This window comes from Podarcis erhardii (genome assembly GCF_964252035.2).
Source record: "Podarcis erhardii genome assembly, chromosome: 8".
Taxonomy (NCBI): domain Eukaryota; kingdom Metazoa; phylum Chordata; class Lepidosauria; order Squamata; family Lacertidae; genus Podarcis; species Podarcis erhardii.
The window spans coordinates 1,702,665-1,730,627 of record NC_138499.1 but is presented as its reverse complement, the minus strand read 5'-3'; the positions used below and the strand labels follow the sequence as shown (position 1 = coordinate 1,730,627).

The window sequence follows — 27,963 nt, the reverse complement described above, 5'->3', positions numbered from 1 at the left end:
TTTAATTTTCATCTGTTAGAAGAGTTTCTTTTTGGCTTTATATACATTATAAAATGAAAATCTCCACAAAACTAACTAAATTACTAGATGCCGGAGATTTACCTGTGTGGAGTGGAACCAAATACTTGAGTTGCTGCGGACATGATCTTGGGTGAAGATGCAAATAACCCACCCAAGCTGAGCCTGATTTTTCACATGGAAGGGTGTTTTGTGTGTGCACAGGGTGTGTATCTGTGTGTTTGTGTAATCGGTGCCCCCTCCAACTTTACTGGCTGCCCACCCAGCCAAATCCTCAGTCTCCCATCCCTGCCTTTTATGCCTCTTGATCCCCTGGGTTGGGAATGTCGTTTTCCCCAGATCTCCCCAACTCTTTCCACGCATGCGTGAGTTCATCTAAAGGTCTGCACATTTTTCATGGTCCATTGTCTGTCGGTTGCGGAGACTAAGTGATGGAAATTGGGTCCTCCGTGAGGCTTCTGCGAGGAGCCGTGCCAACGACCAATGGGTGAGCGGCTTCTGGGAAGAGCTAAAGAGGACATAAAAAGTTCTGCAGGATGTGACATGCTGCAAGCTGTCTCTTTTCCACCCTGAAGTCCTGTCACTCTGGGGGCAGAGAACAGAAAGGGCTGGGATTCTTCAGAGGGAAAGAATTTCAGTTGGCGTTGACAGGCCAGAGAATGTGATGCCTGTGGCTTATTTATGTCTCTTGAAGGGGAATAGCTAATGGCTGTTTTGGAGAGAGGCGGAGGAGCAGTGACAGGAAGAAATGACTGCATGCAGAGTATAGCTCAGTTGGTAGAGAACGAGGCTCTCAGGGTCAGGGTTTGAGTCCTTGTTGTTGTTTAGTCGTGTCTGACTCTTCGTGACCCCCTGGACCAGAGCATGCCAGGCCCTCCTGTCTTCCACTGCCTCCCACAGTTTGGTAAACTCATGCTGGTAGTTTTGAGAACACTGTCCCACCATCTTGTCCTCTGTCATCCCCTTCTCCTTGTGCCCTCCATCTTTCCCAACATCAGGGTCTTTTCCAGGGAGTCTTCTCTTCTCATGAGGTGGCCAAAGTCTTGGAGCCTCAGCTTCAGGATCTGTCCTTCCAGGGAGCCCTCAGGGCTGATTTCCTTCAGAATGGAGAGGTTGGATCTTCTTGCAGTCCATGGGACTCTCAAGAGTCTCCTCCAGCACCAGAATTCAAAAGCATCAATTCTTCGGCAATCAGCCTTCTTTATGGTCCAGCTCTCACTTCCATACATCACTACTGGGAAAACCATGGCTTGAACTATACCGGCCTTTGTCGGCAAGGTGATGTCTCTACTTTTTAATATGCTGTCTAGGTTTGTCATTGCTTTCCTCTCAAGAAGCAGGCGTCTTCTAATTTCGCGGCTGCTGTCACCATCTGCAGTGATCATGGAGCCCAAGAAAGTAAAATCTCTCACTGCCTCCATTTCTTCCCCTTCTATTTGCCAGGAGGTGACGGGCCCAGTGGCCATGATCTTCGTTGTGTCATCTGCATATCTTAGGTTGTTGATATTTCTTCCGGCAATCTTAATTCCGGCTTGGGATTCATCCAGCCCAGCCTTTCGCATGAAGAGTTCTTCATATAAGTTAAATAAGCAGGGACTGGGCAAAAGATTCCTGCATCGCAGGGAGTTGGACTCTGCAGTTCTATGTTTCTATTATAGCGAACCTCCTCATCGCACAGCGGGAGTCCGTGGCAAAACTCTTTGACACCTGAGATCTCTGCTTCTTGTCCTGTGACTGTAATACCTTTTAAACTGCTTTTAATACTGGGTTTTAATCTGCTGCAACCTGCCCAGGGTCCTTAGGGTGAAGGGAGGGTAAGAAACTAAGAAGAGCCTTGCTGGATCGAGTCCAGCACCCTGTTTTCACAATAGCCAGCCAGATAACTCTCTCCACCATGAATTTGCCAAAGAAATTAAATACAGTGGTACCTCGGTTTACGAACTTAATCCGTTCCAAAAGCCCGTTCTTAAACTGAAGCTATTCTTAAACCGAGGAGCACTTTCCCTAATGAGGCCTCCCACCGCCGGTGCCCTTTCACCGTTCGGATTCCATTCTTATACCAAAGTAAAGTTCTCAAACCAAGACACCATGTGCAGTTTTGCGGAGTTTGTAAACCGAATTGTTCTTAAACTGGACTGTTCTTAAACTGAGGTACCACTGTAAATAAGTCATATAAATGATCATTGCCTGGAACGCCACATTCAGGGACCTTCTGGTGTGACTGTTGTTGATCTGCCTCAGCAAATCCTTTGGGTGTCATCTACGCAGCCTGCAACTTGAGCAGTCAATAAATGCCTTGTTTCTGTGTCCGGAACGCTTGACCTACTCAGGCATGCTCCACACGCACTATGGATTTTTCACACACAACTGCTGCAGAGTAGAACGTTTGCCCATGTAAACAGACACATGTAACTGCATGTGAGTAGGTCAAGCGTTCCCAGGTAAACAGACACATTAACATTATACCGGATGTTCCTTCTTTCTTGCTCCAGGAAGTCAAATGTGAGTGACCGTACTCTGATGCTTGGGAGCTTGTTGTTTCTACTCAGTGTTAGGAGAAAAGGTACTCTGTGCATGCTCAGAGGTACCATTTTTATTCATGCATCAGATTATTGCACAGGTGGGGAACTTCAGATCCAGGTGCCCAAGCTCCTTATCTGACCCTTTGACCACTGTACTCACTGGCCCTGTGTGGCCCCACAAATATATTTTGCCTGTTTGTATAATGTGCTGATAATATCTTGTGTTTGTCTGTAAGGAGAATATAGAGGTGTGAGAGTGTGTGTAGAAACTAGCCCACTGCACAAAGCTAACATTCCTTCTCCTGCCCATTTTCCCTCAAAATGATGGTTGATGATGAAAAGGTTATCCCAGAAAGGAATTCGGCCTTCAGACAGAAAAAGATCTCCTAGTGGCATAAAATAAAGATTTCAGAAAATAAGAAATCAAAAAGACATAAAGTTTAATAAAGAATGGAATAAATTTATGACATACATGGAAACAGAGGTAAAAAATCTAAAAATCACAGTAGGTGTGACGTAACACTTGTGATGTAAAGAGTCTTTCGAGGAAAAGAAACTGCAGATGAAAAAAAAAATCATATAATATATTCTGAAACCGAGATGAAGGGAAGTCAATTAATGTTGTGTGTTATTTAGTAAATGTAAGTTAATTTGTCGGTGTCTTATGTTAGGAGATGTTTTTTCTTTTGTTTTTTCTATTATTATTTCTCTCTCTTTATGTATTTCTTTTTTGTGTGTATGTGTTATGTATGTTTTTTTTTTTAAAGAAATAAAGATTTCAGAGCTAAGTGCTGCTAAGACAGGCTCAAATCAGTCCCACTCGACAGCCGCCGTTCCTGCAAGACCTCTTTATTTCCCTGCCCTTTAAAGTATTTATTCCCACATCTCTGCTGCATCACGGAGGGCAGGTGCCCCGTCAGTTGCTTGCCATGTGTGGAGAGGAGCGGATAAATCTGGATCTGCTCATCCACAGGCAGAGGCCTCTGACAAACAGGCCCATCGCTCAGTGATGCGGTTTCCATGGCGCCTGTTGCCGTGGAAACGGAGCTGCTTCCCGGCTAGGGTGGCCAGGCAGCTACAGCTGACGGGAAGGGGGGCATTTGAGGCCTGTCTGCTAGAGAGACACTGTGTGTGTGTGAATAAATGAACTCTGGGTCATTCCTCAGTTACATGCACCCTGTCATTTAAATGCATGCAAATTCACAACTGCCTCTGCTTTGACTTTAAATACAAGGAGAGAGGAACACCCCCACGATCTTTGTCACTGACAGAGCAATTGACTCTGTCAAGGAAAGTGGAGGGGTGTTTGTGTTTGTGACAGCTTCCATTTCTAATGCTCCTTTTGCTGCCTGGAGTGACGGTTGGTTTGGCAGAAGCCCATCAGAGCATCCCTGCCAGGAAAGGGACCCTAATTGTAGGAGAAATGAAGCGTCGGAGCCAGGAGTGGGGGGGAATTGTTTGGGAATGGGCACAAATCCTAGAGAAGCTGACGTTGGGGATGGAGGCAGGGTGAGGCCAGGCGTCGCCGGTTATTTTCCAACGCCATGATTTCCTCACGTACGCACCTCACGGACAACTCTAAGGCCCTGTGGCCCCTGCTAAGAACATAAGGAGTACCTTTTGGATCAAGCCAGGGGCCCATCTAGTCCATTGTCCTGTTCTCTTTTTTAAAAAAATATTTTTATTAATTTTCCAACACATATTAAACACAATACAATACATTATACAAAGACAAACAAACACATAAACACACACAAATATAGTTTCAAAACCTTCTTTTCATAAACATTACTTCTCCGACTTCCCCATACCTCTCCTTTCTGCATCCCTATTTCCAAATTTCTTTCAGCAAATCCTCACTTAATTTAACTAATTACTCTTTTTTCCCCCTTCTCTCTTACCTAATCATTTACAGCTGTAATCCTCTTTTTTCTCTAACCTCAACATTTTAGCACTCATTAATTTTATAATCATTCTTAAGATACACTTTAAATTTCTTCCAATCTTCCTCCACCGTCTCTTTTCCTTGGTCACGGATTCTGCCAGTCATCTCGGCCAGTCCCATGTAGTCGATCACCTTCGTCTGCCATTCTTCCAGAGTGGGTAGTTCTTGTGTCTTCCAATACTTTGCTATAAGTACCCTTGCTGCTGTAGTAGCGTACATAAAAAAAGTCCTATCTCTCTTTGACACCAATTGGCCGACCATGCCCAGGAGAAAAGCCTCTGGTTTCTTATGAAAGGTACATTTAAGTACCTTCTTCATTTCATTATAGATCATTTCCCAGAAGGCCTTAATCCTCGGGCATGTCCACCAAAGGTGATAGAAAGTACCTTCAGTTACATTACATTTCCAGCATTTGTTATTGGGCAAATGATAAATTTTAGCAAGCTTGACTGGGGTCATGTACCACCTGTAAATCATTTTCATAATATTCTCTCTTAAGGCATTACATGCCGTAAACTTTATACCGGTGGTCCATAACTGTTCCCAGTCAGCAAACATAATATTATGACCAATGTCTTGTGCCCACTTAATCATAGCTGATTTAACCATTTCATCCTGCGTATTCCATTTCAACAGCAAGTTATACATCTTTGACAAATTCTTAGTATTGGAATCTAACAATTCTGTTTCTAGTTTTGATCTCTCCACCTGGGAGCCAATTTTCCTGTCTTGTTTATATGCCTCCATTATTTGATAATAATGGAGCCAATCTCGTACTTTAGGCTTCAGTTTCTCATAACTCTGTAGTTTCACTTTTCCCCCCTCTTGTTCTAAGATTTCACAGTATTTTGGCCACATTGTCCTGTTCTCATGGGGTCCAGCCAAAGGGAATCCTGCAAGCAGGATTCGAACACAAGACCAACTCTGCCTTCCTGCAACTGGCCTTCAGAAGTATTGCTATATTACTATATTATTATTATTATTATTATTATTATTATTATTATTATTATATTATTATTATTATTATTATTATTATTATTATTATTAGCTAGACTGGCAGCTAGACTGGTGACTGGGAGCGGCCGCCGAGACCATATAACACCGGTCTTGAAAGACCTACATTGGCTCCCAGTACGTTTCCGAGCACAATTCAAAGTGTTGGTGCTGACCTTTAAAGCCCTAAATGGCCTCGGTCCAGTATATCTGAAGGAGCGTCTCCTCCCCCATCGTTCTGCCCGGACACTGAGGTCCAGCTCCGAGGGCCTTCTGGCAGTTCCCTCACTGCGAGAGGCCAAGTTGCAGGGAACCAGGCAGAGGGCCTTCTCGGTGGTGGCGCCCGCCCTGTGGAATGCCCTCCCATCGGATGTCAAGGCGATGGACAACTACCTGACATTCAGAAGACATCTGAAGGCAGCCCTGTTCAGGGAAGTTTTTAATATGTGACATTTTAGTGTATTTTTTATCTCTGTTGGAAGCCGCCCAGAGCGGCTGGGGAAACCCAGCCAGATGGGCGGGGTACAAATAATAAATTATTATTATTATTATTATTATTATTATTATTATTATTATTATTGGCATCGATAGCCCTCTCCTCCTCCATGAATCTGTCTCATTCTCTTTTAAAAGCCACCTAGGTTGGTGGTCATACAGTAAGATAAAATAGAATAGAATACTGAGAGAAAGATAACGTAGAAAGATGTGGGACGTGGTCCACAGGTAGCAGACAAGTACAACATTCCTTGTAACGCTAGAGTGGACATGCAAGGGAATGTTTGGTCCAGCTAGTCGAAACTTCCTGTTCCTCCTCGCCTGGAGCATCCTTCCTCTTGCAGGTGACCAGAGGTGGGTGTGACCTTACCTGTCCAGGTAACAAAAGGATGAGTCATGCAGCACTCCCTTCCTTTTTCATCATTCTCCTTTGGTCTGCTTCCAGTTAGGACTGCTATGTTGGTTTTCAGCCAACAGCAGAACAGGTTGTTGTTGTTGTTTAGTCGTTTAGTCATGTCCGACTCTTCGTGACCCCCTGGACCAGAGCATGCCAGGCACTTCCACTGCCTCCCTCATGCTGGTAGCTTCAAGAACACTGTCCCACCATCTCGTCCTCCGTTGTCCCCTTCTCCTTGTGCCCTCCATCTTTCCCAACATCAGGGTCTTTTCCAGGGAGTCTTCTCTTCTCATGAGGTGGCCAAAGTCTTGGAGCCTCAGCTTCAGGATCTGTCCTTCCAGTGAGCACTCAGGGCTGATTTCCTTCAGAATGGAGAGGTTTGATCTTCTTGCAGTCCATGGGACTCCCAAGAGTCTCCTCCAGCACCAGAATCCAAAAGCATCCATTCTTCGGCGATCAGCCTTCTTTATGGTCCAGCTCTCACTTCCATACATCACTACTGGGAAAACCATACTGGGATGGATAGTTAGAAGTCACTTTTACAGTGGTACCTCGGGTTACATATGCTTCAGGTTACAGACTCCGCTAACCCAGAAATATTACCTTGGGTTAAGAACTTTGCTTCAGGATGAGAACAGAAATTGTGCTCTGGCCGCGCGGCGGCAGCAGGAGGCCCCATTAGCTAAAGTGGTGCTTCAGGTTAAGAACAGTTTCAGGTTAAGAACGGACCTCCGGAACGAATTAAGTACTTAGCCCGAGCTACCACTGTACTTATCTTTCTTTTGTGGGAATGTTCAGGGAGGCAGGAGAGGATATAGTGTTTATTAATATCCTTCCTAACTTGCACCAGCAAGTTCCTTATGTAACAGAGTTACATTCCCTTTCTCACGCACAGCAAATAGCTGGTTGCAGGCTCGTGGAAGCCTCTCACTATTATACAATTCAGTCTGTCTCAGATTGAATTGTATAGTTCCTGGTAAGTTCCCTTTAAATCCCTCTTAAAAGAATAAAGACAGCACAATCCTATTCATAGTCAATGAAAAGTAAGTTTGCTTACTTTCAGCAAGTACAGTGGTACCTCTGGTTGTGAACGGGATCCGTTCCAGAGGGCCGTTTGCAACATGAATAGAGCACAAGCCGCAGTGGCATGTCTGCACATACGCAGGTTGCGATCCGCCGCTTCTGCGCATGCGCATGAAGTCATTTTGCGGCGAAACCCGGAAGTAACCCTTTCTTTTTTTAAAAAAAAAAATATTTTTATTAAGTTTATAAAATACAGAAAAAAGAAATAAAGACAGAAATAAAAAAAGATACAGTAGAAAAGTTACAAATTTCCATATTCCTTTTTTCCAGCACTATTGGACTTCCCCACATCTTCCAAACCCTGCATTCTCTGTAATACAAAGTATCAGCAATTTGTTAACTTATTTCAAAGCTTATTGTATCTTTCATTTTATCATGTTACCTAATTTCAAAACTATTGTGACCCAAATCTTATATATTTTAGCTTAAACATAATAAAGTTATTTCTACATTCCACCTTTGACTTCTTGTACCTTAATTTCCGTTTCATTAATTTATCGATGCTGAAGCAAGAATTTCAAAAAAGTGCATTTTTTAACATTCATACAACTTGTAATGTTTTTTCAAATAGTCTTTAAATTTTTCCCAGTCCTCCTCGATTGTTTCTTCTCCCAAGTCTCGGATTCTGCCAGTCATTTCAGCCAATTCCATATAGTCCATCAACTGCGTCTGCCATTCCTCCAGCGTGGGTAAATCTTGTGTCTTCCAATGCTTAGCAATCAGGACCCTTGCTGCTGTGGTAGCATACATAAAAAAAATTCTATCTTTCTTAAGTACTCTCTGGTCCACAATGCCCAGAAGAAAGGCCTCCAGTTTCTTAGGTAAGGTATATCTAAATACCTTTTTTAGTTCATTATGAATCATCTCCCAAAAGGCCTTCACCGGAAGTAACCCTTTCTGGTACTTCTGGGTCGCAGCGGGACATAACCTGAAAGAACGTAACATGAAGCAAACGTAACATGAAGTATGACTGTACACAGCAGATCAATCCTGAAGGCAGGCTTAAAGACTTAAAGTTACAAATAGCAACATGTGGATTTGCCCCAAATAGGGGAAAAAACCTGTGCTGAAGAATGGATGCTTTTGAATTATGGTGCTGGAGGAGACTCTTGAGACTCCCATGGACTGCAAGATGATCAAACGCATCCATTGTGACCAAACTGTGGGAGGCAGTGGAAGACAGGAGGGCCTGGCGTGCTCTGGTCCAGGGGGTCACGAAGAGGCGGACACGACTAAAAAACTAAACAACAACAAACTATCCATGCATTAGGTGTGCCAGCAAGTCTTCTTCATAATAGCCTGATTTTCAATCTAGAGAGATATCCATTTATTCCTCCCTCTGCTGATGTTTCCCAGTGTTCAGACCAGGCATCACAGATTCCTTGCTCTTCCTTTCCATCTAAGACCGTGATTCCCAACGTGAGGCACACGCCCCACAGGGGAAATTCGAGAATGAGTTATTAACAGTTAATGGCCTTTTAGGTTTCCTCCATGTGAATAGGCACTCACTTTTTGAAGTACTGATATGTAGTCAAAAATAGAATTAAAAGGACCCCTGGAAGGGATGGGAGAAAGTCAGGAAGATTCAGCGTAATCTCAATATTTGGACTTTGTACTGTTTTATATTGTATATTATATCTTTGAAAATCAATTAAAAATATTATGAAAAAGTTCACTTTTTGAATAATACAAATTATATGTCACGGGGGGGGGGGGAATCAGGATTTTAGAGATGCTTAGCTGGGGCATGGGCAAAAAAAGGTTGGGAATAATAATAATAATAATTTATTATTTATACCCCGCCCATCTGGCTGGGCTTCCCCAGCCACTCTGGGCTGCTTCCAAATAATAATAATAATAATAATAATAATAATAATAATAATAATAATACTGTAATACATCAAACATTAAAAGCTTCCCTAAACATTCTCCATTTCTTGTTGCTATATATTTTTAAAGATGTTCTTACACTTTGTCTCCTGTTGCTTCGACCCGACCTAGGACTGCAAAGCTTTTTCCACGGAGCAATCAAGGAGGACGAAGAAAGCCCTGAGCAAAGACCCCTGGAAGGAGATGAGCGAACTGGACAGTAAGTCACCCGGACCCCTCCCTGTCTGCCCCCCACCTCCAGCAACAAAAGTTGGGGTAGCCCAGAATGGTTGGCTAGTCCCAAAGTCTTCCTGTCCTCCCTAATGGGGCCTTGTATATGTGGGAACGTTCAGGGAGGCAGGAGAGGATATACTGTTTATTAATATCCTTCATAACTTGCGCTAGCAAGTTCCTTTATGTAGCAAGGTTACATCCCCCTTTTTACATGCACAGTAGATAGCTGACTGCAGGCTCGTGTGAGCCTCTCACTATTACAGTGGATGCTCGGGTTGCAAACGTGATCCGTGCGGGATGCACATTCGCAACCTGCAGCATTTGCAACCTGCTTTTACGCAGGCGCAAGTAGCGATTCAGTGCTTCTGTGCATGTGCAAAGCGCGATTTAGCACTTCTGCGCGTGTGTGACCGCCAAAACCTGGAAGTAACCTGTTCCAGTACTTCTGGGTTTCGGTGGTCCGCAACCCAAAAAAGCGCAACTTGAAGTGGCTGTAACCCGAGGTATAACTGTATACAATTCCCTTTGAATCCTTCTTAAAAGAATAAAGGCGCCACAATCTTACTCAAAGTCAATAAAATAAGTTTACTTACATCAGTTCACAGTTGGATCCCTGAAGGCAGACTTAGTTACAAATATGTACATGCGGATCTACCCCATATGGGGGAATAATCCCAGTGCTTCTGCTAGCTGAGAGCTAGCAGAGGAGTCCTAGCTGGTCAAACGAAGATGGAAGTCAAAAAGAGAGAAGTGTGCTGCATGACTCGTCCTTTTGTTACCTGGACAGGTAAGGCCACGCCCACCTCTTGTCACATGCAGAAGTAAGGATGCTCCAGCCAGGAGGAACAGGAGGTTTTGACTGGCTGGACCAAACATTCCTTCGTATGTCTTCTCCAGCATTTCAAGGAATAATAATAATAATAGTAGCAGTAGTAGTAGTAATAATAATAATAATAATAATAATAATAATAATAATAATATTTATATCCCGCCCTCCCCAGCCAAAGCCGGGCTCAGAGCAGCTAACAACAATAAAAGTAACATAATGTTCTAAAATCAATTCCTTCTAAAATCAATTCAAAATCTAATTCATGGCGACCATTGGGCTAGAGTTCTCTGAGGATGACCAAAGGAGGGGGTCAGACTGTGCCTTGGCCAATGGCCTGGTGGAACAACTCCGTCTTGCAGGCCCTGCGGAAAGATATCAAGTTCCACTGGATCGGGGCCACGACCGAAAAAGCCCTGGCTCTGGTTGAGGCCAGTCTAACCTCCCTGTGGCCCGGGATCTCCAAGATGTTTTTGTTTGAAGAAGGTCCTCCGTGGGACACACCAGGAGAGGCTTTAAAGGTTAAAACCAGCCCCTTGAACCTGATCCTGTACTCCACCGGGAGCCAGTGCAGTTGATATAGCACTGGGTGAATGTGATCCCGCAGAGAGGACCCCGTAAGGAGTCTTGCAGTGGCATTCTGCACCCGCTAGAGTGTTAGTTTAAGGATGGAGTCATCCTCATCATGAACAGGGCAATGGTCCCGTCCAATGTGCAGCGATTTGGGAATCAGCTCAGGTGTTTGGCTATCCAAACATCTTGGGAGAGACTCTGTGCTGCTGGGCTCAGTCCCCAGGTCTTGGGTTGGGACACAGCCACTCCCCACCATCTCTCCCCCCCCAGGAACAAAATGGGCTTTCTGATGGGGAGGGTCAGCCCCTGAGAGAAGATGCTGCCGGTTGGTACTTTTTCTCCCTGGCCAGAGGTCTCTTCTCTTGGCAGGCAGCTCGGAGAGCGACAGAAGCAACAATACAGAGGAAGAGGAGGAAGAGGAGGAAGGCCCTGGGTTGGGGGACGCCCTGACTCCGCTCACAGAGTTCCGGTCCCTCAAGGCGGAGGCTGCTGTGAAGACCCTCCTTGGGGAAAAAGACCAGGCCAGTGGAAAGGTGAGTGCCCCCACCCCAAATCCATTTCACTTCTGTTCTGCGGTGGTGGAACGGGGGGAAGTGGCCTTGTGGAAAACATTAAATTAAATATGGAGTTAAAATGATTGGATGGATAATATATAAGATGGGGGACACCTGGTTTGCCAACAGGACATGTTGAAAGGATCTAGGACAGGCGTCAGTAAATTTTTTCAGCCGTGGGCCAGTCCACTGTCCCTCAGACCTTGTAGGGGTCTATATTTTTTTGGGGGGGAAATGAACTGATTCGTCCTCTGTCGTCCCTTCTCCTTGTGCCCTCCATCTTTCCCAACATCAGGGTCTTTTCCAGGGAGTCTTCTCTTCTCATGAGGTGGCCAAAGTCTTGGAGCCTCAGCTTCAGGATCTGTCCTTCCAGGGAGCACTCAGGGCTGATTTCCTTCAGAATGGAGAGGTTTGATCTTCTTGCAGTCCATGGGACTCTCAAGAGTCTCCTCCAGCACCAGAATTCAAAAGCATCCATTCTTTGGCGATCAGCCTTCTTTATGGTCCAGCTCTCACTTCTATACATCACTACTGGGGAAAACCAGAGCTTTAACCAGGGGTCAGCAAACTTTTTCAGCAGGGGGCCGGTCCACTGTCCCTGAGACCTTGTGAGGGGCTGGACTATATTTTGGGAAAAAAATAAATGAATGAATTCCTATGCCCCACAAATAACCCAGAGATGCATTTTAAATAAAAGCACACATTCTACTCATGTAAAAACTCCAGGCAGGCCCCACAAATAACCCAGAGATACATTTTAAATGAAAGGAGACATTCTACTCATGTAAAAACACACTGATTCCTGGATCGTCTGCAGACCGGATTTAGAAGACGATTGGGCCGGATCCAGCCCCCGGGCCTTAGTTTGCCACCCATGAGTTGGGGTGTAGGAAAAGAGGAGACTAAGAGGGGATAGGACAGCCAACTTCAAATATCTGAAGGGCTTGTTTTCTCTTGCTCTGGAGGGTAGGACTCGAACCCATGGCTTCAAGTCACAAGGAAGGAGATTCCAACTAAACATCAGGAAGAACTTTCTGGTGGTAAGAGCTGTTTGACAGTAGGACAGATTCCCTCTGAAGGTGACGGGCTCTCCTTTGCTGGAATTTTTTAGCAGAGGTTGGCTGGCCACGTGTTGAAGGTTCTTTAGCTGTGATTCTTGCATTGCAGTGGGTTGAGCTAATAATAATAATAATAATAAATTATTTATACCCCTCCCTCCCCAACCAAGACCAGGCTCAGGGCAGCTAACAACCCATATAAAAACAAATTGATTGAAATACAACTTAAAAACAAGATTAAAACCTTAAAATGCAGCCTCATTTCAATGGAAACTCAAATCAAAAACTTTTTTGGAGATGAAAACATCAGGTCTTCACCAAGGCTAACTATCCAGACTGGTCCTACGTGGGCCAGAAAAATCCAGGGAAGTCCCCAAATAGGGGTTCCATCACAGAAGGAGAAAGGGAAAAGGAAAGAGGGGAAGGGGATCAAGTTGATTCCAAGCCAAAGGCCAGGCGGAACAACTCTGTCTTACAGGCCCTGCGGAAAGAGATCAGATCCTGCTAGATTTGGCTTCCACTCCAACTCCAGAGTTATATGAATCTCTACAATATGCTGCTGTTTTTCTGACCTTTCTCTTGTCTCCCGCCCTGCTCTCCTCCTCGGGTCCTGCTCCGTCCTGCCACCAGCCTCCCGAGTCGCCTCTCCTCTCGGTGATCTCCCACCTCCTCTCCTTCCTGGAGCATTATGCGCAGATGCAGCAGCTGCAAGAGCAGGCTGGCGAGTATCGCTCCCGCCTGCGCAAGGAGGAGAGTCGGCGCCGCAAGCAGCTGAGGGGTCTGAAGAGGGCCTATCGCCAGCGGGTGAAGGACAAGCTGAGCCTCATTGAGAGCCTGGAAGGCGTCATCTCTGAGCAGCAAGGCTTGCTGGAGAAGATGCACGAAGGTGAGCGGTGTCAATATGCCTTTCAACCGATGTGCAGCGACTGGGCTCAGTAACTGGTTCTGCCCCGACCGGGCTAGGTGACAGGAGCACTTTTTCCTTTTTAAATTTTTTATTAAATAAATTTTATTAGAACCGTATTTTTTGCTCTATAAGACGCACCAGACCACAAGACGCACCTAGTTTTGGGAAGAGGAAAACAAGAAAAAATATATTCTGAATTTCAGAAGCCAGAACAGCGAAAGCAGCAATCCCTCTTGCTGTTCTGGCTTCTGGGATAGCTGCGCAGCCTGCATTCGCTCCATAAGACTCACACACATTTCCCCTTACTTTTTAGGAGGGAAAAAGTGAGTCTTATAGAGCAAAAAATATTGTCTTTTCCACACATAACAATAACAATGCACAACACACAAAAACCAACATTCGAAAAACTAAAAAAGCAACAACAACTAAAATAAACAAATCCGTATCTTACAAGTTAATAATATAAACACTACAACAACAACAAAACATTGACTTCCACCAATCCCACAGCATCTCCTTTACCTCTCATTGTGTCTTCCTGTTTTCCTTATCTCTATCCTAACATCTAGATATAAATCCCTCTTTCTTATCCTTTCACTTCACAAGGTTATTCCAGACTCAGCCAGATTTCTGTCCTTGAACCTTGACTTTTAAGGTATTCAATTAGGCACTCCCATTCTTTTTTCACTTCACTTTTGGGTTTTTGTCTTATTATGTCTGTCAATTTGGCTAATTCGAAGTATTCTGAAAGCTTGCATAACCACTCTCCCCTAGTGGGTAACCGATTCCCTTTCCAGTACTTAGCCACCAGGATTCTTGCTGCAGACTTTGCGTATAAGAAAAAATTAGTTTTGTCTTTTGGAATATAGTCATTTAAAATTCCTAAAAGGAATGCCTCTGGCCTTTTACTATATGATATTCTTAATATTTTCTTTATTTCTTCATGGATCATGGAGCACTTTCAGAGACCATCCAATCCTGGAAAGCAGGTCTCAGTGCACTCTGGCCACAACTGTACATCGTGAGCACCAATCTCAGCAGAGTATAAATAACACAAAAGCTAGCTGTGAAGCATAACTCCTTTTATTTCTAATAGCTACTGCAAACTAAAGAACTACTGGCTTGCATGAGTGCTAAATCTCCCACTCAGCCATCTAGTCACTACACAGATAAAACTCTCTCCACACACAGAGTCAGGTGCGGAAGAGTAGAGGAGCAGTTTCCGCCCCCTCCTTTCTCAAAACATCAGATCAGGAGATTCTCGCAATGGGAGGGGGTGAAAATATCAAGCCCAAGTGCCCTCCCCAAGCACAGTAGGGACTCAGCCACATTAGCTGAAAAAGCAGCATTTTAAATGCATTATAAGCATGCAACACCAGATGGTGCTGTAGAGCAAAAAAACTTATCTGTGATTTTGCATAGAGATTTTTTATTTTGTTATAACAATTTAATTTATGACTAATTTATAGCGGGGGTTTTCCTGCGTGAAGATCTACCCTAGGTTCCTCACTGGGGCGGCAGACCCCCTCCCCGCCAAGTGTCCCTATTTTCCAGGGACAATCCCAGATTTACAGAAGCCATCCCGGTTTCTGATTTGATCCCGAAATGTCCTGCTTTTCCCATCTTCATCAGAGAAATGTTGGTGTGGATGGGGTGGGCCACTGATATGCCTCTCTGTCCCCTGTATATTTTGCAATATTTTGCTAGTTTTTATCTAAGGTGCTTCTGTATTTCCTGTGTGTGTGTGTGTAAGCAACATGATTGACAGGAAACTAAATAACATAATTGACAGGCTGTGTGGCCACCTGTCAGGGTTGCTTTAGGTCTCCCCTGCCAATTTCATAGAATCATAGAGTTGGAAGAGACCACAAGGGCCATTGAGTCCAACCCCCTGCCAAGCAGGAAACACCATCAGAGCACTCCTGACATATGGTTGTCAAGCCTCTGCTTAAAGACCTCCAAAGAAGGAGACTCCACCACACTCCTTGGCAGCAAATTCCACTGTCAAACAGCTCTCACCGTCAGGAAGTTCTTCCTAATGTTTAGGTGGAATCTTCTTTCTTGTAGTTTGGAACCATTGCTCAGTGTCCGCTTCTCTGGAGCAGCAGAAAACAACCTTTCTCCCTCCTCTATGTGACATCCTTTTATATATTTGAACATGGCTATCATATCACCCCTTAACCTCCTCTTCTCCAGGCTAAACATGCCCAGCTCCCTTAGCCGTTCCTCATAAGGCATCGTTTCCAGGCCTTTGACCATTTTGGTTGCCCTCCTCTGGACACGTTCCAGTTTGTCAGTGTCCTTCTTGAACTGTGGTGCCCAGAACTGGACACAGTACTCCAGGCGAGGTCTGACCAGAGCAGAATACAGTGGCACTATTACTTCCCTTGATCTAGATGCTATACTCCTATTGATGCAGCCCAGAATTGCATTGGCTTTTTTAGCTTTTTGTATCGATTTATAGGAACAGCCCCTGACAGCAACAAACGAGGAAGTAAAGACTGATATAATTTCAACAATCCAATTTTTTGGGCCCAGCATGTGTTGTTAATTAGCAAATGACTCTATAAATGCCTCCGACACCTATTCCAGGGGAATAATCTCTGAGGCTGGCTTCCACAATTCAAATTTTGTGATTGTTCTTATCTCAATACTGTTGGCTATTTGCAGATTAGTTGCGCTGCAGAAGGCATGCTGGGGAGACCACACATTCAAGAAACGCGAAATAACTTTTGCTAGGTTTTAAGAACAAAAACAAAAAGTCCTTTTACACTAAATTACTGTACATCATATCAATAAGTGTGACCCATCCGCCAGGGTACTGAGAGACCTAGGTGCTGCTCTTTATATACTATACCCAACAGCTTAATTACCACAACTTAACAGCACCTGCTATACTGCTTCACAGCTGGAAGTTATTTGCTCTGGCCTTTAAAGAAATACGCATCTTGCGGAACAATAATGGACCTTCAAATTTAAAGAGACCATTCAACAAATAGAAGCTGCAGCCTACATTCCTAAACTTCAGTGTATGTCAAAATACCACTGGTGTTAAAAAAAGCTTTCAGAGCTTTGCCCTGCATCTTTCTCTGGTATTCTGCTTTTTGTTAAATACCACCAGTACATTCAAATGTGTGTTGGGTCATTCCTGTTTCTATTGCCACTTAATAGAAATTACATTTTAAAACCTCGCCTGCCTTTTCTGTGATTTCGGTGTTGCCCTTGTCATATATCTATGCAAAGCTTGTGAATTTTAAAAAATTAGAAATTTGAGGGTAGTGACCTGTTTAGGGAAGTTTTTGGTATTTAATGCTGTGTTGTTTTTAACACTCGATTGGAAGCCGCCCAGAGTGGCTGGGGAAACTCAGCCAGATGGGTGGGGTATAAATAACAAATTATTAGCTGGAAGCTGGGGGCACTGTCATACAGTGGTTCCGCTCCTTCCTCCTGGGCCGTGTCCAGAAAGTGGTGGTGGGGGATGAGTGTTCAGACCCCTGGGCTCTCACTTGTGGGGTGCCTCAGGGTTCTGTCCTCTCCCCCATGCTTTTTAATATCTATATGAAGCCGCTGGGAGAGATCATCAGGAGGTTTGGGCTGGGTGTTCATCAGTATGCGGATGATACCGAGCTCTACCTATCTTTTAAATCAGAACCAGTTAAGGCGGTGAAGGTCCTGTGTGAGTGTCTGGAGGCGGTTGGAGGATGGATGGTGGCTAACAGACTGAGGTTGAATCCTGACAAGACAGAAGTACTGTTTTTGGGGGGACAGGGGGCAGGCAGGTGTGGAGGATTCCCTGGTCCTGAATGGGGTAACTGTGCCCCTGAAGGACCAGGTGCGCAGCCTGGGAGGCATTTTGGACTCACAGCTGTCCATGGAGGCACAGGTCAAATCTGTGTCCAGGGCAGCTGTTTACCAGCTCCATCTGGTACGCAGGCTGAGACCCTATCTGCCTGTGGACTGCTTCGCCAGAGTGGTGCATGCTCTGGTTATCTCCCGCTTGGACTACTGCAATGCGCTCTACGTGGGACTACCCTTGAAGGTGACCCGGAAACTGCAACTAATCCAGAATGCAGCAGCTAGACTGGTGACTGAGAGTGGCCGCCGAGACAACATAACACGGGTCTTGAAAGACCTACATTGGCTCCCAGTACCAATTCAAAGTGTTGGTGCTGACCTTTAAAGCCCTAAACGGCCTCGGTCCAGTATACCTGAAGGAGTGTCTCCAACTCCATCATTCTGCCCGGACACTGAGGTCCAGCACCGAGGGCCTTCTGGCGGTTCCCTAATTGTGAGAAGCCAAGCTACAGGGAACCAGGCAGAGGGCCTTCTCGGTGGTGGCACTCGCCCTGTGGAACGCCCTCCCACCAGATGTCAAAGAGAACAACAACTACCAGACTTTTAGAAGACATCTGAAGGCAGCCCTCTTTAGGGAAGCTTTTAATGCTTAATAGGTTATTGTATTTTAGTGTTTTGTTGGAAGCCGCCCAGAGTGGCTGGGGAAACCCAGCCAGATGGGTGGGGTATAAATAATATATTATTATTATTATTATTATTATTATTATTATTATTATTATTGGCATGGAAGCAGAGGAAGGAGGCCAGATGTCAGAATCATAGAACTTGAGAGTTGGCAGGGACCCCCTGGCCTTTGGCTTGGAATCTTCCGTTGAGATTCTGCATTGTCGCGGGTTGGGCTGGATGATCTTTGGGTGTCCTAAGATTCCTTGCGGCGGCATTTCCAGGGGCTCCATCCCTTCTCCTCCTCTTCCTCAGGGGTGAAGCTGCCTTCAGCCTGCCTGCTCTACCCGGTGTCCTCGGCCGGGGTACACCAGCTGGTGGAGTCCATCAACACCCTCCAGGGCGAGCGGAGCCGGCTGTCAGAAGAGGTGACAGGCCTCCGTCAGCAGGCGGAAGTGCGGGAGAGAGAGAAGCAGCGGCTGGCCGGGAATTTCCACCATCAGGTGAGGCGGAGGGCCGGGGGGGCGTTGGGGGTAGTCGCCAGGGGCTGGGTCTCCCTGAACGCTGTCCAAGCTAGCTGCCGAGGCCACTGTGAAATGGGGCCCATACGGAAAGGGCTTCTTTGCTCAGCACGTAGTTAAACGGCGGAACTTCCCGCCACTGGAGTCAGTGGTGGCCACCAACCAAAGGGGCTTTAAAAGAGAATTGGAGGAGGAGAGGGCTATTGGAGTGGCTGGGAAATCCAGCCAGGTGGGCACGGTATAAATAATAAAATTATTATTACTACTACTACTACTACTTAGGGCCCTGGTATTTACGGGGTCGCCTCTCCTGGTCTGCCCCGCAGAGGACCTTAAGGTCCATGAATAATCATAGTTTAGAGGTTCCTAAGGAAGTCAGACTATCCTCCACCAGGGCCAGGGCCTTCTCAGTGGTGGCTCCGACCTGGTGGAATGCTCTGTCCCAGGAGACCAGGGCCCTGCAGGATTTAACCTCCTTCCGCAGGGCCTGTAAGACAGAGCTATTCCGCCTGGCCTTTAATTTGAACTTAGCCTGATCTTTTATTCCCCTTCCTTCCCTCCCCCTCCCCTTTTATGAAGATTACCCGCTCTGGGACCCCACAGCTAATTCCCCCCTGGTCTCCTTGCTGGCCCAAAGAGGACTAATTTAGCCAGCTAGCTCTGGGGATCATCTAATGTTTATTGGAAGGATTTCCCCCCTAAATTGATTTTTGATTTTATTGTTATTCACATTTTATACCGCATTTTTTGCTGTTTTTTGTAGCATCAATTAAGTGTTTTAACTTTGTTGTTAGCCGCCCTGAACCGGGAAGGGCGGGGTATAAATAAAAATTTATTATTATTTGTTATTACTACCACTGCTACTACTATGGGCGCCTACTAGCCACAAGAGCTGCACTCTGCCTTCTTTTTGCTTAACTGCCCAATCTGGTTGCACACCAGAGAGGCACGGATTCTTGAACTGCAGTTCCTGCATTGCAAGGGGGGTTGGTCTAGAGGACCTTTAGGGGTCCCTTACCACCCTGTGATTCTGTGATTCAATAATAATAATAATAATAAATAAATAAATAAATAAATAAATAAATAACTTTTATTTTATTTTATTTTTAAAATAATTTTTATTGAGTTTTCCACTTGAATCATATTCACATTTTGTTACATAATTCTATGACTTAATATATTACTCTGTAATATATTAACCTCCTTTCCTCCCTCTTTCGGACTTCCACATAACTTCCCATATTCTTCGCATTTCTATAAGCACTTAGTTACCCGTTGTCAAATTATAATGTTTCACCTTATTATCCATAAATCAGCTCCTTATATTTACATTACAAAACATTTCAAGTCAAGTCTACAAACGTTTTCAAATGTTTACAATTTTCTTAATAATAAATTTTATTTATACCCCGCCCTCCCCGGCCAGAGCCAGGCTCAGGGCGGCTAACACCAACAAAACCACAATAAAAACATAATGCCCCCCCCAAAAAAAACCAATTTAAAATACAGGTTAAAATGCAATTTAAATGCAGCCTCATTTTAAAATAGCCTATAAATCATAAGGGGAGGGAAACATAAGGGTCAGACTGAGTCCAAACCAAAGGCCTGGGGGAACAGCTCTGTCTTGCAGGTCCTGCGGAAAGATGTCAAGTCTATGATCCTGTACGAAGGAGACCCTGACGGGATGAGGCAGGTCTGTTTCCTGCCTTTTCCCAAAGAGTGGGGTTCGAGGGAGCGTGGGGCAGAGGGAGGGTGACTTTCCTCTTGTTCCTTCCTCACCAGATCCAGGGGCTGAAGCAACAGATCCAGGAGCGCGAGGAGGAGCTGGAACGGCTTCGCATGGGCACGGTGAGCAGAGCTGGAGCCCCTTCCCCCCGTGGCCCTCGCACTCGGGACCGGGGAGAACTGAGCCTGTGTAATGGGGCAGCACCCATAGAGGGGGGTGGGAAACAGTGCAGGACTCTGGAGGTTTTGAAACAGAGGTGAGGTGGCCCTCTGCCAGGGATTCCTCTTTGTGGGAATGTTCAGGGATGCAGGAGAGGATATATTGTTTGATGACAGCCTTTCCAGCTTGTGTAATCAAGTTCACAATTTAGCAGAGTAACATTCCCCCTTTTAAACTTGCAGCAGATGCGTTTGCCAGGCTCACTAAAGCCTCTATAATAACTGTTCTGGTAGGTAAAGGTAAAGGGACCCCTGACCATTAGGTCCAGTCGCAGACAACTCTGGGGTTGCGGCGCTCATCTCGCTTTATTGGCCGAGGAAGCTGGTGTACAGCTTCTGGGTCATGTGGCCAGCTCTGGCGAACCAGAGCAGCGCATGGAAACACTGTTTACCTTTCTGCCAGAGCGGTACCTATTTAGCTACTTGCACTTCGTGCTTTTGAACTGCTAGATGGGCAGGAGCAGGGACAGAGCAACGGGAGCTCACCCTGTTGCGGGGATTCGAACCGCTAACCTTCTGATTGGCAAGCCCAAGGCTCTGTGGTTTAACCCACAGCGCCACCCGCGTCCCAAACCGTTCTGGTATTTTCCCCTTATTCCCTCATAAAAGATAAGACATGACCCGTCTTGTATAAAAGTATAAAAAGAGTTTACTCACTCACATTCTGTTCACGATTGGATCCCAGAAGGCAGACTTAGCTTAGAAAAGTAACATATACCTGGAAACTATCTCATAAGAAGACAGTCCCTTTGTCCTCTCTTGGCTAAGAGAGCATCTTTGGCTAAGCAGATGTTGCTTCTTCGATGCATGTAGTCAAAGAGAGAGAGATGGCTGCCCTGCCCTGTGCTTTTGTCGTTACCTGCACAGGTGAGGCCACGCCCACCTCTAGTCGCATGCAGAGGAAGTCTGTCACAGCCCAGAAGGAAACAGGAAGTTTACCTTCTGGCTGGACAAACATTCCTCCCCATGTGAAAACATGTTCACCCTAGGTGAACAGCAGTCAACTTTTTCCTTTTTTTAAGGGAAATTCCCTTGTTCCGAATAGGATTCCTCACAAGAAAAGGAAAAGTTGAGAGCTATGAATTGCGGCATTGCAGGGGGTTGGACTAGATGTCTTGGGGATCCATTCCAGTTCTATAATTCTGGAATTATAGAGGTTGTGGTGGTGGTGGGGAGCCCTTTGTAAAGGAAACCCTCAATTTTTTTTTGTCTCCCACCCCCCAGGGAGTGACTGACTCGGAGAAGCGGATCCACAACCTGACGGTGGAGAACGAGGGGCTGAAGCAGAGCCTGAATATCACCCAGGGGCTCCTGCAGCAGCTGGCCACTGTCTCCGCTCAGCCCCCTGCACAGCTGGTGAAGGTGAGAGACCCCCTTTCCTCCCCACCTCCTCATTTAAATCCCAAAATAACCCTGCGAGGGTCTTCCATTAAAAAAAAAGCACAGCCATTTTCAGGGTGTCCTGGTTTTTACTTTATGAAATAGGGCAACCCTAGAGGCAGCGAATGGCCCTGTGATGGCCTGGGATTCTGATTCAGAGGCTGAACCGGAGGAATCCCAGCCTGCACAGGAGTCCCCGCCTCCAGGGCCGGCTGAACTGGGGCAGGGCCTTGATTCTGAAGCGCCTGCACCTGTGCCGGATCCTCAGGAGCAGGCACCAGGTGAATCCACTCTGGCTCCAGAGGCGGTTGAGGACTCAGTGCCTGCAGGTGAGTCTCCCCCTGGGCCCAGTAACCCTTCAGCCTCTCCTGAACTGCAGAGGCTCAGGGCAGAGAGGCGAAGGGAACTGGTTTCTCCCAGGAGGAGTGCCCGCCTTAAGGCAAGGAGAGGCGGGTCTCCTGGGGGCCGGGACCGCCCCTGGCCTCAGAGAAGATAAAGGCCAGTCAGCCCGGTCCCAGGTTGTGGGAGCAACTTCGTTGTTGAGTGCCTGTTCCTGCCCGGACCCAGACCTGACTCTCCAGTGCTCCTGTCCCCGTCCGCCTTCCTGCTTCGGACCTCGCCCCGCTCCTTGTGGACTGATTCCAGGCTAGTGACCCAGGACCGGACTTTGACTACGCCAACGGTAACCTTTTCCCCGGGACCAGCACAGGCCCCCAAGCTCACCAGGGATTCGAACCTGAGTCTCCCTGGTCCTAGTCCAACACTCTAACCACTGCACCAAGGGGGCTCTCTTATTTTGTCCTTTCCAGACCTGCATTTTGTGGTACTGTTGAGGGAGGCAGGAGAGGATATATTGTTTATTAATATCCTTCCTAACTTGCGCTAGCAAGTTCTATAACTTAGCGGAATTTTCCTCCCCCCAAAAGTTTTGGATTTGAGTTTCTACTGAAAGGAGGCTGCTTTTTAATGTTGTATTTTAATCTTGTTTTTTAAAGTTGTATTTCAACTTAAAAAGTTGTATTTCAACTTTAAAGTTGTATTGTTTTATATTGGGTGTTAGCCGCCCTGAGCCCGGTCTTGGCTGGGGAGGGCGGGGTATAAATAACATTTATTATTATTATTATTATTATTATTATTATTATTATTATTATTTAAACGCAGAGTGGGTAGCTGGTTGCAGGCTTGTTTAAGCTTTTCAATATAGATTTCTGGTAAGATCCTTTATTTCCCTCTTAAAAGAATAAACACACCACAATCTTATTTAAGATATATAAAAGTAGTTTACTCACATAATCATCAGTTCACAGATGGATCCCTGAAGGCAAACTTAGTTACAGATATATACATGTGAGTCTATCCTATATGGAGATAGTCTCTTTGTCCTCTGTTGGCTGAAAGCCAACAGGGCATCGCTAGCTAAAAAGCTGCTCCAATGACGAGAGGAAGTCAAAAAGAGAGAGGGTGCTGTGTGCCCCTTGTGCTTTTGTTACCTGCACAGGTAAGGTCACGCCCACCTCTAGTCACATGCAAGAGGAAGGATGCTCCAGGCCAGGAGGAAACAGGAATTTTTCAACTGGCTGGTCCAAACATCCCCTTGGCATGTCCACTCTAGGAAAACAAGGAATGTGGTACTTGACTGCTACTTATGTATCACATCCCACAAGCAGGAGGGTTAAGAACCCGGGGAGATGGGGAGCCTGCAGGACCAGGCCAATGTGGGACCCACTCTGTGACTGCAGAGCGTTGGGTTTTAAGTTGGGTTTTAAGTTGTTGCAATCTGCCCTGGCGAAGGATCAGGGTAGCGACACCAGAAGAGCCCTGCAGGATCAAGCCACTGACCCAAATAGTCCAGCATCCTCTTTTCCCAGGGGCTAACCGGATGCCTCTTCTGGGAAACCCAAGGAACTGAGCACAAGAGCAACTCTCCCCTCCCAACAACTGGGATTCAGACATATTACTGCAAAGAAAGAACATAGCCACCCTGGCTAGTAGCCATTGCTGGCCTCCTCCTCCTCCATGAATTTGTCCAATCCTCTTTTAAAGCAATCTAGGTTGGTGGCCAAAACCACTTGCAGTGGGAGGGAGTTCCACAGTTTAACTCAGTGCAAATGAGTTCTTTTTCTTTTATCTATCCTGAACCTTCCAGCATTCACAGACCCTCCAAGTGTCCCTGTTTTCCATGATCAGTCCTGGATTTACAGAAGCCGTCCCAGTTTCTGATTTGATCCTGAAATGTCCTGCTTTTCCTTAGGATGTCCCTATTTTCATTGGAGAAAGGTTGTTTAGTTACTTGCTTCCTTGGCTCAGGGGTTGCATAACTCCAGAACAACAACAACAACAACATATTTATACCCCGCCCATCTGTCTGGGTTTCCCCAGCCACTCTGGGCAGCTTCCAGCAAAATATTAAAATACAATAATTCATCAAATATTAAAAACTTCCCTAAACAGGGCTGCCTTCAGATGTTTCTGAAAGTCTGATAGTTGTTTATTTCTTTGACATCTGATGGGAGGGCATTCCACAGGGCGGGAGCCACCACCGAGAAGACCCTCTGCCGGGTTCCTTGTAAGTTCAATTCTCGCAGTGAGGGAACAGCCAGAAGACCCTCGGAGCTGGACCTGGATGATGGGGGTGGAGATGCTCCTTCGGGTCTATTTTGATTGCCCTTTTCTGATACGGCTTTCTTTAAAAACCACTTCTCAAAAGTCATTAATAATCTGCCAGCCTTTCTTTGCAAGAGCTGACGCTTTAAAAAACAAAGAGGCTTTTTTTGGCCAGAGGTATTTTTAAAGCTGTGCTTGAGGTTGTTCTGTACTTGCGGCAAGATTGCATGCGCTGCACCAGAGCTTTCCAGTTCTCCTCGCCCGCCCTCCCGCCGGCAGCAGAGATGCAGAAGGTGAGACCGAGCAGGTGCCTCTTCTGCACTCTAAAGAATAAGACACCTGCTTCTCCTCCACCCCCAGGTAACTTCCTATAGCACATTGGTTAGCATTTTGGTACCCGGCCAGCTTCAAGGTGATTTCACAAAGCCCTAGGCAAATGCAGCCCAAGACACATTGAGGATGGCATGATTCCTTTTGCTCTGCCTCAGCCACCGGGGTCTTCTTCTGGTGGCCCCACATGGAGCCCTGAGGTTCATCAGCCCTTTACCAGGGGCCAATTCTTTGGCCTACTAGGGCCTGCCCTGAGGAACTCCTTGCCAATGGAGGTTTGGCAGGAGTCAACCCTTCTCGTTCTTGGACGTCTTCAGAAAACTGCACTATTTAGACAGACCTTTCAAAGCGCAACACACCTTGAATGACAAATGTGTGGGATGTGATACATAAGTAGCAGTCAAGTAACCACATTTCTTGTTTTCCTAGAGTGGACATCCAAGGGGATGTTTGGACCAGCCAGTCCAAACTTCCTGTTTCCTCTTGGGCTGGGACATACTTCCTCTTGCATGTGATTAGAGGTGGGCGTGACCTTACCTGTGCAGGTAACAAAAGCACAAGGCACGCAGCCATCTCTCTCTCTTTTCTCTTCTTCTCCATCCTCCTTTCGTCATGTGAACTGCAGTGACTGCCAGTCTGCAGTCACTGGGATTAACCCCCTATATGGGGTAGATCCATACGTACATATTTGTAACTAAGTCTGCCTTCAGGGATACATCTGTGAACTGATGATGATGTGAGTAAACTACGTTTATACAGTCATACCCCTAGTTACGTTTGTTTCAGGTTAAATCTTTTCAGGTTGCGTCCCACGTCGACCCGGAAGTACCGGAAAGGGTTACTTCCAGGTTTCGTCACTCGCGCATGCGCATGGGCTCAAAATGATGTCACACGCATGCGCAGAAGTGGCAAATCGCGAGCTGCGCATGTGCAGACGCGGCTTGCGTTCTGCTCATGTTGCAAATGGGGCTCCGGAACGGATCCCGTTCACAACCAGAGGTACCACTGTATACCTTAAATCATCATCCATCTTTATTACGGTCCAGAGACCCAACAAATCATTACAAAGCAATACACAGTTCATACAGCCTACCTCCAGGTTAAACAAGCATTTTGTTCAGAATATAGGGATCATTAGTTCTTGCAACCACCGATAAAAACTTTGCCACTGCTAATGTTCTAGCATTTGTCTGGTCTTCCAATAGGAACCTGACATAGTGAGCCTCTGATTTTCCCGGGAAAGGTACCAGCAAGGCTAATATCAGTTCAGCCCTGGCTTGCTCATATGTTGCAACAAAATATGTTTTATGAAATCAATGTCTTGAGCACACGAGCAAAGTCTGTCCTGGTAGGGAACTCCTCTCCACCTGCCATCCAGCACTGCAGAAGAAAAAACGTTTAGTCTGGCTTTGGTGAAAAGCCTTCGATAATTTGGTACTGTCAGGTTTTTAATGTAAGGTGTTAACTTAAAGACATGCCCATATTGTACTCCTACTGCCAGCGGACTACAGACTGCGCGTGATAGAGATTGCAAGTCACTGTGCGCATTATCCCATAATCTTTGCTTTAGCATCTTTTGGGCGCCTTCATAACCCAGGTAATACAGTAATACAATCTTAAATATGATTGTGGTGTTTTTATTCTTTTAAGAGGAAAATGAGAGATCTTACCAGGAATCTGTATCGAGAAGCTTAGACAAGCTTGCAACCAGTTGTGCATTTAAAGGGGAATGTTAAAACTCTGTTAAGTGATAGAACTTGCTAGCGCAAGTTAGGAAGGATGTTAATAGAGAATATATCCTCTCCTGCCTCCCTGAACATTCCCACACTGCTCTTCCCAGGAGAACGAGGACCTCCGCACCAAAGTGCAGCAGCTGGAGGCCACCTTGCAGCAGAAGGTGGAAGAGCTGATGTCCCTGGAGGTGCAGATGGACCGGCTGCAGTGGCGCAAGGAGGAGGAGGTGCGCCAAATGGACGAACGCCTGCGAGGGCTCCAGCTCTCCCTGGAGGCACAGAAGAGCCGCCCCCCTGAAGTGCAGGTGAGTGCTGCCCCATCTCTCAAGGACCCCTTTCCGGCTGCTAGAGTAATAATAATAATAATAATAATAATATATTACCCCGCCCATCTGGCTGGGTTTCCCCAGCCACCTCTGGGCAGCTTCCAACTAAGTATTAAAATACAGTGGTCTGTTAAACATTAAAAGCTTTCCTAAATAGAGCTGCCTTCAGATGTCTTCTAAAAGTCTGGTAGTTGTTTATCTCTTTGACATCTGGTGGGAGGTCGTTCCACAGGGTGGGTGCCACTACCGAGAAGGCCCTCTGCCTGGGTCCGTGTAACTTGGCTTCTTGCAGGGAGGGAACCGCCAGAAGGCCCTCGGAGCTGAACCTCAGTGTCTGGGTAGAACGATGAGGGTGGAGACACTCCTTCAAGTCTCTCACTTGTGGGGTGCCTCAGGGTTCTGTCCTCTCCCCCATGCTTTTCAACATCTACATGCAGCTGCTGGGAGAGATCATCAGGGGTTTGGGCTTGGTGTTCATCAGTATGCAGATGACACCCAGCTCTACCTCTCCTTTAAATCAGAACCAGTGGAGGCGGTGAAGGTCCTGTGTGAGTGTCTGGAGGCAGTTGGAGGATGGATGGCGGCTAACAGATTGAGGTTGAATCCTGACAAGACAGAAGTACTGTTCTTGGGGGACAGGAGGCGGGCAGGTGTGGAGGATTCCCTGGTCCTGAATGGGGTAACTGTGCCCTGAAGGACCAGGTGTGCAGCCTGGGAGTCATTTTGGACTCACAGCTGTCCATGGAGGCACAGGTCAATTCTGTGTCCAGGGCAGCTGTCTACCAGCTCCATCTGGTACGCAGGATGAGACCCTATCTGCCTGTGGACTGTCACACCATTGTGGTGCATGCTCTGGTTATCTCCTGCTTGGACTACTGCGATGCTCTCTACGTGGGGCTACCTTTGAAGGTGACCCAGAAGCTACAACTAATCCAGAATGTGGCAGCTAGACTGGTGACTGGGAGCGGCTGCCGAGACCATATAACTGTTGATTTGCAAGCCCCCTCCATAGAGGCTGGCCCCTCTCACTGTCCGTGGAGCTTGCTTACCGGTAACCTTCTCTGGCTGATATCTCGGACAGACCAGGGAGATTTTGATAGGCGACATTTTCCCAAGCGTGGGTAAAATGCACAACCCCTCCCTCCTGCTTCCGCAGGGGAAAGAAAATAAGTCAGAAATCTATTTACATGACG

General features: G+C 46.2%; 2 protein-coding genes and 1 long non-coding RNA gene across 3 annotated transcripts in view; 2 read left to right on the top strand and 1 right to left on the bottom strand.

The window, feature by feature from the left end:
• The window catches only part of LOC309349166, a 259,434-nt gene that overhangs the window by 60,034 nt on the left and 171,437 nt on the right, over window positions 1-27,963 (bottom strand). The window contains exon 2 of the long non-coding RNA XR_014159789.1: window positions 13,688-13,825. This is a non-coding gene — a long non-coding RNA (uncharacterized lncRNA). The remainder of the gene's footprint in view (window positions 1-13,687; window positions 13,826-27,963) is intronic.
• Window positions 1-27,963, top strand: part of KIFC2 (kinesin family member C2) — a 48,493-nt gene that overhangs the window by 1,791 nt on the left and 18,739 nt on the right. The window contains exons 2-8 of the mRNA XM_081874111.1: window positions 9,455-9,542; window positions 11,325-11,488; window positions 13,198-13,453; window positions 18,248-18,435; window positions 20,236-20,301; window positions 21,622-21,759; window positions 26,552-26,749. Coding sequence (XP_081730237.1) covers window positions 9,455-9,542; window positions 11,325-11,488; window positions 13,198-13,453; window positions 18,248-18,435; window positions 20,236-20,301; window positions 21,622-21,759; window positions 26,552-26,749 — 1,098 coding nt within the window. The remainder of the gene's footprint in view (window positions 1-9,454; window positions 9,543-11,324; window positions 11,489-13,197; window positions 13,454-18,247; window positions 18,436-20,235; window positions 20,302-21,621; window positions 21,760-26,551; window positions 26,750-27,963) is intronic.
• Window positions 1-27,963, top strand: part of LOC309348805 (flap endonuclease 1-like) — a 71,034-nt gene that overhangs the window by 32,727 nt on the left and 10,344 nt on the right. The window lies entirely within an intron of this gene.